Source organism: Perca fluviatilis, chromosome 22 (genome assembly GCF_010015445.1).
Source record: "Perca fluviatilis chromosome 22, GENO_Pfluv_1.0, whole genome shotgun sequence".
Taxonomy (NCBI): domain Eukaryota; kingdom Metazoa; phylum Chordata; class Actinopteri; order Perciformes; family Percidae; genus Perca; species Perca fluviatilis.
The window spans coordinates 17,918,417-17,934,605 of record NC_053133.1 but is presented as its reverse complement, the minus strand read 5'-3'; the positions used below and the strand labels follow the sequence as shown (position 1 = coordinate 17,934,605).

At 40.3% G+C, this 16,189-nt stretch overlaps 1 protein-coding gene across 2 annotated transcripts; it reads right to left on the bottom strand.

Annotated features, from left to right (window-relative positions):
• Positions 1-1,090: 1,090 nt before the first annotated feature.
• Positions 1,091-9,756, bottom strand: insig1 (insulin induced gene 1). 2 transcript variants are annotated; one of them, XM_039790051.1, is made up of 8 exons: positions 9,650-9,756; positions 9,258-9,409; positions 9,058-9,152; positions 8,559-8,906; positions 7,109-7,233; positions 6,687-6,853; positions 6,095-6,194; positions 1,091-3,732 (listed from the first exon to the last, which is right to left on the bottom strand). In XM_039790051.1, exons 4-8 carry the CDS (start codon positions 8,890-8,892, stop codon positions 3,703-3,705), a joined length of 756 nt encoding a protein of 251 aa, XP_039645985.1. In that variant the 5' UTR covers positions 8,893-8,906; positions 9,058-9,152; positions 9,258-9,409; positions 9,650-9,756; the 3' UTR covers positions 1,091-3,702. The 2 variants fall into 2 exon arrangements, with proteins under 2 accessions (XP_039645985.1, XP_039645986.1); XM_039790052.1 differs by lacking the exon at positions 9,650-9,756 and having other exon boundaries at positions 9,258-9,410.
• Positions 9,757-16,189: the final 6,433 nt, after the last annotated feature.

Sequence of the window (16,189 nt, the reverse complement as noted above, 5' to 3'; positions counted from 1 at the left end):
GTGCTGCAAGGAGATGAAACTGAACAGTCTACCAGGATAATCTATAAATGGCTCAAATCAATAGATGAGATGGGCCCCGGCCTGTCTTCTGGCCTTGAAGGAAGGACAGAGAGAGTAAGAGGAAGGGAGGGGGGGTCTTTTGGCAATAAGGAGGCGCTCTAATGGAGTCTTTCATTTTGCTGTGGCTGGAAATGAAAGGAGGCTGAAGCCCGGCCAATTATTCTGCCTGAGAAGAGGAGGAGATTGAAAGAGGAAGGAGAGAGGAGAAATGGCGTGTGGCGCTGGATCGTTGGCCTGTCACAGAGAGAGAGAGAGAGAGATAGATAAATAGATAGATAAATAGATAGAAAGAGATAGAGAAATACATAGATGTATAGAGAGCCTCCCAGAACGAGGGGTTCACTCAGAATGGCCCACAGATATTGGCCTCACTCCCAGAAATTTCCCCCAGAGCAAAAGGTTAACTGTCAGTCCCCCGCTAGGTATAAATAGAAGTCTGCCCTCCAGAAAGGCGTGTTCAGAGAGGGGGTAGACAGAGGAGGGAGGGGAGGTGGGGGCAGTTCCTCATGATCCCAGTGACACAGGGGTGGGGGGTAGTTTCAGGGATTTTTGGGGGGGAGCAGAAAGGGGAGAGGAGAGAGAGGGAAGATACAGCTGAATACATTATAATGGGTCTGGAGACTGACAGAGACCCGGACAAAAGAGTGTCTTGTCTATTCAACTTGGCCGTGACAGCAGACACAACAAATGCCATCATCGGCACCCCAAAAAGCTTCGGAGCAATTGAGCTGCGACTGCATTTGACACCCAGAAAAAAAATAATCAGAGCGCCATTGTTTTACCGAAGCTGCTGAGACGTGTAATTAGGCTAGAGTCTAGCAATCAAAGGCAGAATGAATGGCTGAAGCTCAGCTGCATTAGGTATGTTTATATCATACCTAATGAGGGAAGCTGGATTCATTATTACTGATTTTACAGATGGTATCAATATGTCAGTACCATACACATAATTCTTCTATTCATATACAATAAACTAGTTGTAAATCCCTTAATCCAGTCCCATATGCGAGTAATGACTATTAGGCAGATATCCTTATCAGAGGTTTTTATTTTTCACTTAAATCCATGGTAGCAAAAATGATACACTGCTGAAATATCAGACACACAGAAACTCTAAAACATCAAAACAAAAGGTGCTTCACAACCTCAAAAAAATAAAGCTTCCTCTTCAGTTTAACACACCTGAATGTAAGCAGATTCAACCTGAAGTGATCTGCCACAAAAAAGTATTTGAAAAAATAAATCAGGTTTCTTTCGACGGTGCAACTAAATGAGATTTTTGACAACAGTTTGACACAATACTTTTTTTTTTTTTATGTCGTCTCTCTGTTGAGTCATTGGTATAGACTCTGAAGGCATGTAATCTCTGACACACAAAACAAATATGTTATTGCTTTCTTTTGAAGTATCCACACTGCATATACTTACAAGTTATCATTTTGTTTTTAGCCATTGTCAGAATTAATAATAAATAAGGAAGAATAATCGGCTCATGTATACTCTGATTGCACTTAATTCTCTAGACCCCCAAACGCTAACTAACATACTGTAGGTCTAGTGTGGTAATAATACCGGTCTGTTCACATAGGAAAGCCATTATACATGAGCAATAATGTCATTATGTTTACAAATGATCAAACTAAACTTTTATAGTGACAAAAGCACTACATTCTATAATACAAAGGCAATCACAGATTGCAAATCTTAAGTAATAATGTCCTGCCCTCTCCTTCACCCGGTGTATGTTCCCAAACTATTAGAGCTAGTTTGAATTTGGAGTGGGAAATGTGTATGATCACAAAAGACATTTAACACCTGGTCACACATTGAAGAAAAAAAAAAACTCATTGTAAAGTGTTTTTAACTGGTTTAAAGCAACACTAGAGAACTTTTTGTAACTTAAAATAATGTTTCCAAAATCGTTTCAGTGGTTCATCCACTCGTAACAAGGTGAATGGCACTTCTGAATTTGCTTTGCGGCTCTCTATCGGCTATAACCGCACTGCGCAAGTTTGCCAGATCGGGTAGCGGATCTGTAGTTTGAATGAGACCTAATAGGACAATTCCACTTCCAACCTATAGGGGGACAGAAGCAGGAAAAGTTCTCTAGTGTTGCTTTAACAGTGACTGACAGATGCCGGCAAAAGTATTTGTAGTATACTCCTGGTACATTCTTCCAAAACACGGTCCACTGTGGTGGCTTTCCTCACTCTGCTGATAAAAAAACAAAATGCACATGGCCTTGTTTTTCAATCCAGACTAATGCTTTGACTTAAACGTACGGTATACTAGCCGCTTCCAAGGTGGCGTGCACCATCGTGATGTCAAAATGATGTAATATCCTGCCGGCGCGCCCGGATTTATGGCGCGCGAGCAGAGGTCGCGCACAGCTTTTTATATTTATTTTTTTTCTCTAGCGGCGCGCGACAAAGTGGAAACAGGAGGCCTGAACGAGTTTGCCAACAACCGGATGCCAGGACTCTCAGAGTGACTGCAAAGCTCTCTTGTAAACTTACTGGGTTAAGAGGAGTTCTTTTATGGTGAACGAAAGGCTTGAACCGATGAAGTAGGTCATCAAATTGAAGCATTGACGGCAATGCTGCTGCCAGTTCTGCCGTTGTTTACCTTTTTCTTTTTCTTCTAGTCTGTAGAAAGAGCAACGTCGGTAACCTTTACTAATTAGCGCCACAGCTGTTCAGGAGAAGACTGCAACTAGTGTCGCGAGCACCAGCGCAGGTATAAATAGTCACGGCGATCCCATGACGTCACATTTGCGCGCGCCAGCTTATAGTATACAAGAGCCTTAATGCTTCGTTCTCCCTACTTAACAATACTCTGTCTGTTTGTCTAAAATGTGTTAGCAGCAAACATCTCTATGGTAAATATGTACCAATACAATTCCCCCAGCTGCTGGCGTTAGCTACATATTTACCGTACAGATATGAGAGTGGCATCAATCTTCTCATCTAACTCTGAGCAAAAAAGTAACTTCCCAACTTTTCCTTTCAAAATGGGAAGCAATATTCATTACCAATCATACAGTACATTTGGTTTGGGGTCATTCAAAAACATACAAAATAAATACTTAATTTGGCTGGGAACATACATCTCCCCTGGGGCCCAGTGAGGCCACTGAATGCATTTATATGTGAGAGTGAAGACATTTCCTTTTTTGCCCACTCATACAACATTTCCCTTTTATGATCATTATATATTGAGGCTAAAAACAAAACAGTCTTCTCCGCTAAGACCAGAATGCATCCACACTAAAGCACACGCGCACGCTTCCACTCCATAAACTGCAGAAAGACACGTACTTCCAGCGTAAAAATTAAACCAGTCAACAGTTCACTTCAAAAAACAAACAAAAAAGGCAAACACTGTCCTCCTGTCTTGTGTGAAGGAAGCCTTAATGCTAATGGAGTAGAACAGAGGTGGGAGGGAGAGGCTGTTTGGCCACAAGGAGGTACAGAGGACATGGCACGTTAGATGAGGGGCTTTTCTGACCCGCACTTTGTTATAAGAACAAAGGATGAAGTCAAAACAATGAGTCTTTTTCTCCTGTTATTCTCCTCGTTCTTCGCATAACTTGTCCATCTTTACATTGGCCGTCCTTCGCCTGCTTTTCTGTGTTTCCACTGTTCAGTCCATGTGGGGTTTCTCGACACCACCCTGAAGGGAGACAGAGAAGGTGCCCGGTGTTAGTCACATATTAATCAATTTAAAGTAATGCAGCAATTAGAAATACATGTTAGTATATCTAGAGTTGCCATAAATAAAAGTGGTTCAAGTTAAGCTTCTGGGTTTTTTCTTTTTTTTTTTGTTGTAAGAACTGAAGTAGATTAATAATTCTCATGGTGAGAGAAGTCATCAATCAAACTATTGTTATGTTCTGATGACAGGGAAACGGCCTCAGGTGACTATTTTAAGACATGATTCACACATGAACGCAGTTTTAGTTTCCTGTAAACTCTAAACTGCAGCTTTGTTTTTTTCAAGTAAATATGGATTGCTGTGGTTGCCATTTTATGAACAGATCAGGACTATTTTGGGTGTCAAGGTTAGGTTTAAAGAAAGAAACCGGTTTCTTTCAGTTCCCCTTATTCGGAAGATTTTTTTTTTTTTCTTTCCCTATTTGTAAAATAAGGAAGAGAGCACTGCTTTTTTGACACGTGAAAACTGCATACTGCTTTTTTTCATTGCTCATTTTACCCATCACAAAACATTCTAAATATATTCAGATATAAAAGGTCTCGGCAGTTTGTGTATTTTACTTTTTGCTCACGGATTCCAAAACAACACATCTCTTTCACTGTAACTGCCCCCCCCCCAAAAAAAGAAGAAAAAAAACCTCCCTAAAATATCTTTGATTCTTAAAAGAAATAGAGTCTCATGTTTTTTCTGATCCTTCTCATAAATGACCCACTGGAGCGAAAGAGAGAAAAACAAAACCACGAGTGCCAACGTGTGCCAACATTCCTCAGGCCTCATCACAAACAAAAACAACAAGTAGCAAATGACCCTCTGGTCAGCCGAGTCCTGACTGGCTCGGTGTCTCGCCACAACTGTGAAAAACAACAGCCCTTAATCTGCTTTCACGCTTTCGCTTGAGTCAAACTGAGGGAGTGACAGGACTCTTACTTTACAGACAGAATGAGGTGAGGCTTCTGGGCACAAGCTTAATGAAGACATCAAAGCTGCCTTGATGGGATAATTGAGGGAAGAGGGGCGTCCAATGCACTTTGCACAACTTTAAACCATTTTGACAATTTTATCGCCTGTTGTGGTTCAGCTTAATAATTGCAAATGAAGCAAGTATGGTGCAGAGGAGTCTTTTGAAGTCTGTTCCACAGTTTAGATAGAGTGCAGAGGAGTTCAAGTTCAACAGATATCGATTTCTGAAGGCTGATGCTGATAAATGGGAAGGGGTATTTTAGTGTCGTTTTCATTTCAAATATGACAGGCCAAACATTTTAAAAACATCACAGAATCACTGTTTACCCCTGAATTAGAATCATGGCAAATTAGAAAAGCCTCTGAATCAAGAGTGGCATTCCACTAAAAACTACAGTATTGAAATGGATTGGGCACTGTTTGAAAGAATAGTTGACCAAAAAACTAAAACATTTGACATTTTAAGAAATAATGAATGTAGTGAAATATCAGATACATATGAATGCAAATGTTCCCTTTCTCTTATCACTGAATCTAAAATCAATGTTTGGCGATCAAAGTTTTTTAAGAGGGGGGGACTAGCAGATAGTAAGATGAATGCTAAACTTTAGGGGCCCAAGCTTGATTGCTGTCGTTAAAACAGCAGGGCAGTGGTGACCTAAAGGTTAGAGAAGCGAGCTTGTGACCGAGAGGTTGTCGGTTCAATCCCCAGACCAACAAGACAGAAAAGAAGGGAAAGAGCAGCGCTTGTCCCTCCCTCATTAACAACACTGAGGTGCCGTTGAGCAAGGCCCTTAATCCCGACTGCTCCAGTGGAGCTGCTCATTGGCCAGCAGATCAGACTGTGGTTGTACTGAATGTCTGACTGTGTGAATGTGATCAGGGCGTTCCTGCAAAACAGAGGCTGTCTCTCAGTGAACCTTCCCTGAATAAATAAAGATTAAATAAATAAATACATACATGTGGATTGTGCAGTATGAGTTGGATTAATATATAAATTTTGTTCCCATTTTTGGAATTTAAGAAAACAGCTTCTGGTCATGTTGTTTTTGAGAGGGCTAACACATAGCAGCGCTCGTTCACTCATTGTATGAAGCCAGGTGTTTTGAAGATAACTGTAGATTAGAGCCAGACTGATGCTGAATTTTTGAGGCCAATACAGATATCAATATTTGAGAGGTTACAACGACATATAAGCAGATGTTTGTTCTCTCACAGAAATTTTTTTTTCATAAGGAACCCCTACATTTGGAATTTTTGTAATTTACTGCGGCACATTTGACAGATGAAAAATAAACTTAAACTCAAATATCTTTGACGCTTAAAAGATTACATATTCTAAAATAGTTGCCAACTTTACCATGGCAAGTTGGCGTCCAATGTTTCCCACGGTAACACCGCCTGAGAAGAATATGCATGGGAGCCAGGAGCGTACATACAAGAAGTCTGGTGACGTATACCTGAAAGAGAAACTAAAATGATTAAATAATTCTTAATAATATTGAACAGGTTTAGTGATGCTCTTCTGTCCTGACCTCTGACCTCTTTGGAGGGTGTCAAAATAACCCACAATTCCCTTCCAAACTAAGCTAAATAAGATGTTGATAGCACACAATGCCACAACTCTTAACAGAAAAAGGCATCTTACAAGATATGCCAATGATCTGTGTGTGGGGAAAACAAACTAAACAGGTCATGCTAGAAAATACTTCATTCATCATACAGGTGGGCGTACTTCCAGATACTTGATCTACTTCCCTAGAGGTTTACTCTCTCAACTATTTAATTAACTCTTAAACCAACATAGTTTTTGTGTAACATGAAACCAGAAAGTAGACATGACAAAGCCCTAGTGATTAATCGTCGTAGACAGCATCAGTTTTGTTTCCTCAAAAGGGAAAACCTTGACAACTTTTGTTCCTCTTGTATAATGAAACTTATGGCTAACTTACTGGTAGACTCCGTTGTAGACCAGCAGCTGTGTGAACACAGTAGCTAGGACGGCAGTGGTGATGCCCAAACCAAAGCCGCTCCTGGATCGGTCGAATGTCCACCACAGACCCAAGGACAAGGCTGCCAGCGTAAGGGAGAGCTGCACGTTGTTGGCAAAGTCTAGTTTCTGTGATACGGGCCAATTAAGGACAAAACCAAACAGTATGACGCTAGCATGGGATTAGTTCTTACTCAAATATGTGTATGACCTGCTGGGGCAAGTCCTCTCTTAAGGGTAAAGCAAGACATCCTGTTGCTTTTTACATACTGTCCAAATTAGAACACTACATATTCCACATATTTTAAAAAATTAAATAAAATAAAAAAAAAACTGAAATAATCTATATTAAAGAATCTACAAGGGGAGTCCTTGAAAGGATACAACACTGGCGTGGTTGATGCCGACGAACACTGCGATGCACCTCATGACGCTGGCCCACTCCCTCTTGAACTTGTGCGGCTCTCCCAAATGGCTGTCGAGGCAGGGATACAGCAGGCCGACAACAGCTGTACAGAAGGAATCAAACAGACCCAAATTACACAGGATAAGCAGACATTTGGCCCATCATGTCAGAGAGCTGCGGTTTGTTTTATTTGCTGAACATGCACTTCCATAATTAGTCTCTTTTAGACACTTGCATACACTTTTAAAAAAAGAAGTATAGATTTGTTTTTTTAATTGAGTCTCTTGAACTTGCTGTTGGACTGTTTTTGATGAAATTCCTGGTTTTATGTAATGTCGAGCTCCGGGTTTCTTTTGTACCCCCTAATCTACAGTATATTGTCAATTAAGTAATAAAAAAGCCCAAAGATATAGTCTTCAAATCGGTTGTTTTGTGAGACCATGACGCCAAAACCCAAAGATAATCAGTTTACCATCACATAAAACAAACAGTTTAAGTGTTCTTACAATTTAAAAACAAGAACCAGGTATTGTTTTGCATTGTTTTCTTTTAAAATGATTAATTATTGGACAGGAAAACTTTTACTGTAAAGTATAGGCCTATTGAGTAGGCTACTGAAAACAAATAGTTTACACAATGAAGACCTTAAACAAGTTCCTACATGACACCTAGACACATTCATTTGGCACAGACTAATGTCAACAGACTGTAAAAACATGAAGCTACTTTCATATTCTTTCTGCCCCGCAGCACATGGGGAGGAGGAGCCGACAATAGTCATATGTTTTTTTTCTTTCCTCCAGTTCCTGGTTAAAAATACCTCCCCCTCAGCTCACCCGTTATGACACAAGCCAATGAGCGTGCAGCTCACCTCGTATCCGGCTGTTGCGGCCAATCACAGTTCAAGAATCGCTACCATCTGTACCAAGTCCGTTTTTTTTTTTTTTTTTTATAACTGACTCCCAGACAAAACCACGTAGACTAGTATAGCATTAGAGAGGAAGGCTTACATAATACCCAACAATAACAAAGTCGAATGGTGATTCATTACCACATGATCATACAGTAACTGCACTTGCAGTGGCAATAATAGAAAAGCATAGTTTTATGTCTTAACAAATTGCACTATTTTACAGCTTAATGTGTTTGTGCCATTTAAATTAACCTCACATAGGCTACATGATTTCCAGATCTTTATAGCACCCATAGGCCTACATGATTTATTAAGTAAATTGTAAAGGCTTTATTCTTCCTTATCATGTTCTCTTTATATGGAAAAGGCCATTTCACTGTATCCCCTACCCTCTTTGCATTCCTTTGTTCTAAACTTAGTAGCAAACTACTGATAACCTAAGACAAACTGTTCCACAACCATTTCTAACGCACTAATTCACATTTTGTTCTCCAACCAGTGTGTTGTCAACTCACCGGCCCCTGTGCCGCAGCAAGGAGGGATCCACCAGGCAGACGAAAACAAAGTTGCCATCACCTCCTCGGGAAACAGGGTGACATGTCTTTGTATCTGCAGCAGGTTGAGCACCAGGGCGAGGAACGCTCCGACGGTGAAGAGGACGAGACCCCGACGGATCAGGTTGGCCGTCCGGACGTCGTGCAGAGAGCCGTAGGCATTGCTGAGCACCGAGGTGATGATGGACATCATTTCTTCAGCTTTGTGTGCTAACCAGTTAGCTCCAGATGAGTGCTTAGTTTCAATTCTTGATGCACAGGAGCAGCTCCAGCAGTGGTCCTCTAGTCTGGGCATTTGGCACTTTTAGCCTGGAGGAGAATTTGTGACAACATAGATGCATTTAGTTCGCAAGTAGAGATATAGGCTACATTGTTGCGAGATGAAAGATAAATTAGCAATGTTTTTTTCCCGGATTCAGCAAACCACTGAATAAGTTACTGAGAAAATGCTGGTCCTTACCTTGATTTCAGGACGTCTTCAGTGTCTGGTCCAAAGAGAAACCTCCACTCCTGATCATTCGTGCCTCGGCAACTGATTAAGCCAGCCTTGTTTTCCTGCTCGTTACAACAAGGACTGAAATCACGTTTTTGTTCACATCATCATTAGCAGACACACAGAAAAACACAGTGCTGCTCAATTCCACAGCACAGGGCTCATACCAGGGACAAGAGCTTCCTCTGCAGAAAACAATCACAGCTGTGTCGGGTGAGAATCGGCAGCCAATCAGAGCGCGGCGGCTGATATGACGTGGCGCCACCCCACCGCCCCCTCGTCCGGTACAGACGCACAAACCAGAGAGGCTGCTGGAGAGCTGAAGTGAAAGTGGAAACAGAGAACTATTTTAAATGGCAGCCAAACACCTCTTACTATAAAGAGCATTTGGAGAGCTGTAATGAAAAGCAGGGATGCTCTATTACAAGATAAAAAAAAAAATTAGCAAACAAAATACAAAAAAAAGTATCTAAATAATACTAAAATCAGATGCACTAGAGATCTTTGATGGACTATATTGTGAGAGTATTAAAAAAAAAAAAAAAGCAAATTTGTGTACCAGGATAAAAGCAGAAGATGCTCAAACTTTCACAGATCTTGTCCAAAAAAACCTAACTATTCCAGCAGGCTGCACCTCCACAAACTAGTTCCAGTCTCCTGCACAGGGATATTTATTTAGGCAGCTTTTGGGAAATGGGATTAGTGGCACAACCTTTTTTTCTGTTGTTTATTAAAATGTTGTTGAACTTTGGGTCAGGTTAGAGGAGGTGTGGCTAACTGCATGCCAATCAGTGATAATGTGAATGGAAAAGGTTCAGTGCCCAGATTACACAGTTTGTCTAGGGCTGACAACAACATGGAAACATGTTTTGCAAGAACCGGTGTGACCCAACCGAGTGTATATGGGGCAGTGCGATAATAAACCTCCACCCATTGCATACGTGCAGCAAAAAACATACATTGATGCTTGTTTTTTTTGTCGCTGTGCCTGAGGACATGCATACAAAGTGAAAACATTTTTACGAGACACTGCATCAATCCAGTGAGATTAATGGAAAATTATAGTTATTTCAATTTAACTGTCAAAAAGTCCCAGACTAAATCATATTTACTTAACAACAGCTGCTGGCACTTTTTACAAAATAATGCCATGGATGAATCATCTTTTTTCATGCAAATTGGCTTGCAAAATTAAGCGATGCTTCATGACCTACAGCGAATTTGGTAAACAAAACTGAAAGCATATCAATCAGATATCTTTTCAGTTAAGTTTAATTAAAAGTCTTTGGTGTAATTATGCCGCTGAAATGTCTCAGGGTGGTGTATTCATTGTTTTCGGCAATTATGTGGTGCTATAATAATTATGTGGCGCTATAATGCAGAACCAAAAATGAGTTCTGCACCCAATGAGGGGACTGGTTTCTAGTTGTCACCCAGTTATCAGCTTCAAAGCCTTAACCCAACTGCTGAATTTATCTCTTCTTTTTATGGCTGAGTTGATGGAGGAAAAGGATGCCCCAATTACTTGGAATATTGAAAAAAAAACCATCTTATAACTATTACTATGAAAACAAACATTGCAAGCACAAGCAGACTTTTAGCTCTAGGGATGGCAATGTCACTCTGTTGGTACAGACTGAAATATCTCTTTCCATAGATAGCCATGACATTTTGCATGGACCTTCATGGTTCCCAGATGATGTGGCTTAATGAATTTCGTGATTCCTCAGCTTTTCCTTCAGCGGTACCATGAGATTCAAATTTGTGCTTTTGAATGTCTACAAATACTGGAGGAATTGCCATTAAAGGTGCCCTGCCATACAAAACCGTTTTTACTTGCATTTTTTGAAATATGTTAGGTCCATATGTGTTTGTGTTATGTTGTGAATGTGAAAATGAACTGCTACCTCCTTTGTCAGCTCTAGCCACTGAAAAGAAATAAGCGGAGAAATCAGGCCAATTACAAAAGCCGGTCAGTCTGACATCTTATTGCCTGAGCTCATTACTATTCATTAGCTCACCCAGTTGGGCTGGGTAAAGGATTCTGACAGCCAGGCTCTCATTGGCTAGCTGTTAGCCAATCAGATTCAAACAGCTTAGCTTGTTGAATATTAATGAGAACTGGCAGAAATCGAGCTGAGTCTTCATGTAGGCTTTCTATACCACGCTAGAATGGCTTGAAACAAGGTAACCAAGGCATTTTTTCCACAAAAAAGTTAGAGTCCATAGTAGAACTTCAGACATTACCACAAAGTAATGAAATACGTGTGGCAAGGCACCTTTAAATGCGGTGCACACATTAACGTACTGTTCTAAACATGCTAAAGTGAGATGGTGAACATGGTAAACATTATACCTGCTTAGCATCAGCATGTTAACATTGTCATTGTGAGCAAGTTAGCATGCTAATGTTAGCATTTAGCTCAAAGCACTTGTGTATCTAAGTACAGTCTCCCAGAGCGGCTAGCATGACTGTAGATTTACGAACTGACAAACAGTGATGGTAAATGTAGTGGAAGTATACTTTATTCCAGAAACTTTCATATAATATCTTATTAGCCATGTCCACACACAATTTAAAAGATAAAGGAGCTGTTTTAGTCCTATAACGGTAGGGTTCCACACTACGAAATACCTCACGAATTTTGGCCAACGAAAGTTTGCCTCGGGGGCGTGGTTGCGAAAACAACACGCAAGTCCGCAATTTTTTTTTAAATGTCCCGGGCTGTCAGAATACAGGGCGGTAAAAATGCACAGCAGCAACCCATCGGTAAAATGTTAGCTCATAAATGCTCTGGTAACCTGGCTATATAGCCTAGCTGCCTTGCTATGCTTACAATGAAATGCAATGTCCGAACATGCAAGCGGTTGACCTGTCGGCTAGCTGAATCATTTTGAGTGTTTAAACTATCTACAGTGGTCTATTTAATAATAATAATAATAATAAATTGAATTTGGTGGTGTGTTTGCCCTGTTTAAGTTTGTGTGACATATAAAACACAATTCCTGTTGCTACACGTGTCAATGTTCGCCAACAAAACATGTAATCAAACAAATGCACCAGTAGCCTAGCTAGCTAGCTGCCTGGCTAGGCTACAATGAAATCCAATGTCCGAACATGCTAGCGATTAGCCTGTCGGCTAGCTGAAAAGTTTGAGTGTTTAAACTAACATATACAGTAATCTATTTAGTGGTGTATGTGCCCTAACTAAGTTTGTGTGTCATATAAAACACAATTCCTGTTGATAGAAGTACCAATGTTCGTGTAGAACATTTTAATCAAAAAATTTTTTCATGATATGGCGCTGATAACCTCCGCCATCTTTGTCAGACTTTTTTTGTAACTCCCGCCTCCAAACACAAATACACGGACCTGATTGGTTCTCGAGTGGTCCTCATTTGAATAAAGTTAAACTTTCATCAACTTTATTTCGGCGATTCGCTCTCATCTCGCTCAATCAGGGCGAATTTCGTCTCCATTCAACCTCAATGAGAGCAAAGCGAAATTTCGCTGTGTGGAAACCTAACGTAAGAGCAGTTTCAGAATGAGTTTTTTTTTTTTTTAATGTTTAGTATTTCATATGGATATACAAGTCATCTTATAGGTATTATAGTTTCCAGACAGAGCCTTCAAATCAAGCAAATTGAAATTGCTTCCCCATGAATAGAATGAGAAAATGTCATTTCTAAAATGGCAGGGATAATAACTGAATGGTTAAATATAAATGTCACAGCTGCACTCCACTGGAGCTGTTTCACTATTTTGTACCCGACAAGCCAAGCATGAAAGTATATTGAGGGTTGAAAAGTTTGCATTTGTTCCCCCCTCTCATTTCTGAGTGCTTAGAGTGGTGTTGGCGTATGCAGAAGGCTTGAACAAATACAGCATGTTTTATTGGATGAAAAACCGATGAAAGAGAGGATATTCTGTTTTTTAACCATCTGAAGAGGTTTCTTTTCTTCCTCACTCATTCCATAGCTTTTTTAAAGGACGCTTTGATATAATGGCATACATCCTCGATTATGACCTCTTTATAAACACGCAGTTGTGGTCCTAAACCAACATTCAGAGACACCCTTTGCTGCAATCCATAGATAATGGCATCAGTCATATTCCCTCTATCATAGTTGCAGTGGTCCATGTGGTTAACACAGATAAATCGCCAGAGCTTCACAGTTTCACAAAGGGGGAAAAAAGGTCAAAATAAGAACGGTGCACCTACGGGTAGCTCTCCAAGGCCCCAAACAGCCCTACTTCAGTTATCCAGCAATATAGGATTCTTCTCTGCCTCGGGACAAAACTAGTGTGTTAATGGTCTATGGGAAGGAGTTCATAAAGAAAAATAGTGAGATCCTACAGGAATTTAGATCCCTAATTTAGCTTCTAGTACTTCTACTTACAATAACATGCATTAATGTGGAGGCTGAAATCACAAGTCGTATGTAAGCTAATGTGTGGCCATAATGACCATGACAATGACTCGGCATATAGAAAATAGCTCCTAGCAACCAGCTGAACTGGAGCTGGCGTCTATGGGATCTCAGCCACATCGGAAGATAAAGCAGGATGCTATGACCCTTCAAATGAATAGCAGATCAAGCGTGTCATAGATTATGCTGTTAGACTGGGAGGGATTGAATTATAGCTAAAGGAAAAGCCTGCTGGTAAATTGATCTATCAAACTCAAGCTTGACAATTTCTCTCCTCAATCCTGTGTGAAATTATGAAGGGAAACATTCTAATCCATCCTCTCGGAGAGTTGATTAAGACGAAAGCGGTTTCAGTTTCATCCTGTTTATTCCTTTTAGGTCAGGTGTCAAAAATCATTGCATTATTTCTTTTCTAAGAGCTAAGATACTGCACATTTGGAGAGCCTTTGAAATTGTTTAACCCATTAATAGAGGGTTTTGCAGCATCCATCCCTTTTTATCACTAGGTTAATAATCCACAGTTCGCTCAAAATTCGCAATGTTCTTCCTTTCTCCAATACCGCTGCTTCAATGCATTCTGGGTACTTTGGATACACACAACCTTTTCAGTATCTCTCTCTCTCTCTGTGCCATGAAAGATGAAAGAGGATTCTTGGGTATTGAGTGTATCAAGCAGCTTAACAAAGGGTGCTATAAAGGCCTTGACTCTACAGCCTGAGGGTGTGGCACCAGGAAGGAATCTCCCAGCCCCTTTGTTCTTTAGCATTCAGCTCCAGAATTGTTTCAGAGCAGCTCACCTTTTTTTTTTTCGTTGCCAGATCCTACACTTATACATGCACAGCATTATGGGTGTATTACTCCAAAGCAGAAAGAATATGTTGGGTTTTAAGGGGTGATAAACACATCCTGAATCAGTGGTACAAGCTAAACAAACTCAGTATTCAGTGAAAAAGAAGTTGTCATCTCACAGGCAGTGACTTGCATTTAGTGTGGTTGTTTAAAGGAAACATTGGAAAGTGTGCTTATTTAGGGAAGAACGCGGTTGATAATCACACGGGTTGGTTGTCACACTGCTTATTACAGCTACACTAGAGGCCACTGCGACAATTTATTTGATATTAAACAGTTGTCCTGTCATCCTGGTCATTTTGTGGACCGCACACAAAACATTAATGTGAGGAGATATTTTGTAATTTCTATTACACCCCCGATGGGGGTTGATTGTCACAATGTGTCAGTGTGTCTTTGATGGTTAATTATTTCTTGTTAAAATAAGTTGTGAAAATTAATCCAATACCAATTTTAAGGCAATTACAATAGTCATTAATGTAGGAATGACTATTGCAAGATGTTGTAATGATGAGCAATTCACACATGGGAAAAAGTGTGCCAACCATACCCGGTCTACCTTACTTTTCTTGCCAAGAGTTAAATGAGAAGATTGATACCGCTCTCTACTTTGTACGGTAAATATGTAGCTGCAGTTAGCCTGGCTCTGTCCAACAGGAACAAAATCCATACCAGCACCTCTAAAGCCAATACATTACCTTATTAAAATCTGTACACTTCAGTAGGTGGATTTTGTTACCTTTGGACAAAGCCAGGCTAGCTGTGTCCAGTCGTTATGTTAAACTAAGCTAACCGGCTGCTGGCTGTATCATCATATAAAATGGACAGGTGTGAGAGTGGTATCAGTCTTCTCATCTATATCTCTGCAAAAAAGCACATAACGTACATGAAGTATACATAACACATTTTGCAAATTGTCAAAGTAGTCCTACTATAGCCTTCATGTCTGTTACGATAAACTGCCTGCTGCTCTTATTATCTGTGAGCTTCCCAGTACTAAGCTTATTGCTGCCATTGACCTTTTTAATAGCTATTTCACTTTAAAGGAAAACACTTGAGTTTGTTATCTTGCTTCCAAGGAAATTGCAAGTGATAAATACTCTTATCTACAGCGGGGCTGCTGACTGTAATTTAAATTACTTTATGGTTTTATGCAACCTGGTAAACAGATGACTCAACACCACAGACTCAAAACTCAAAACTACAATGTTGGATTAACACTTTTTGGACAATCTCACAAATACTGAACATTAAGCTCCACAAAGGTACTATTTCATTTCAGGGCTATTGTATTGGACTGCTTTGGATTACATCATGGGTGTACGTGATTCTGTTCCCCCCTATGTGGCATATTTACACAAAACCTCTATTCAAGTCAGCTACACTAGAAGTGGCCATGAACAGCACAGGTCCAACAGCCAATCAGCATCCTAAATAATTCCCGTCTGTCTGCTCAGGTGTCATTCTCGACCAATTGCAGCTGCTCCCTCAGTGGGTGTGTGTGTGTGTGTGTGTGTGTGTGTGTGTGTGTGTGTGTGTGTGTGTGTGTGTGTGTGTGTGTGTGACAGAAAGAGATAGTAAGAGCAGTAGAGAGAGTTTGTTTAAAGTTGGACAATGCTCCTAAAATACACCTCACATGATTTATGTGCAGTATTGTACAAAGTTTTTTCATTGGGTTAATTTGAACAAGGACTTCTTCAACAGTGTTTTTTTAATGGTAAGACAGATCCTGGAGTTGCTCCACAGACAGTGACTAATAGGACAACTCACTATGGCACATGACTCATAACTCTAGGTTGAAATGCCTTCAAACAAAATC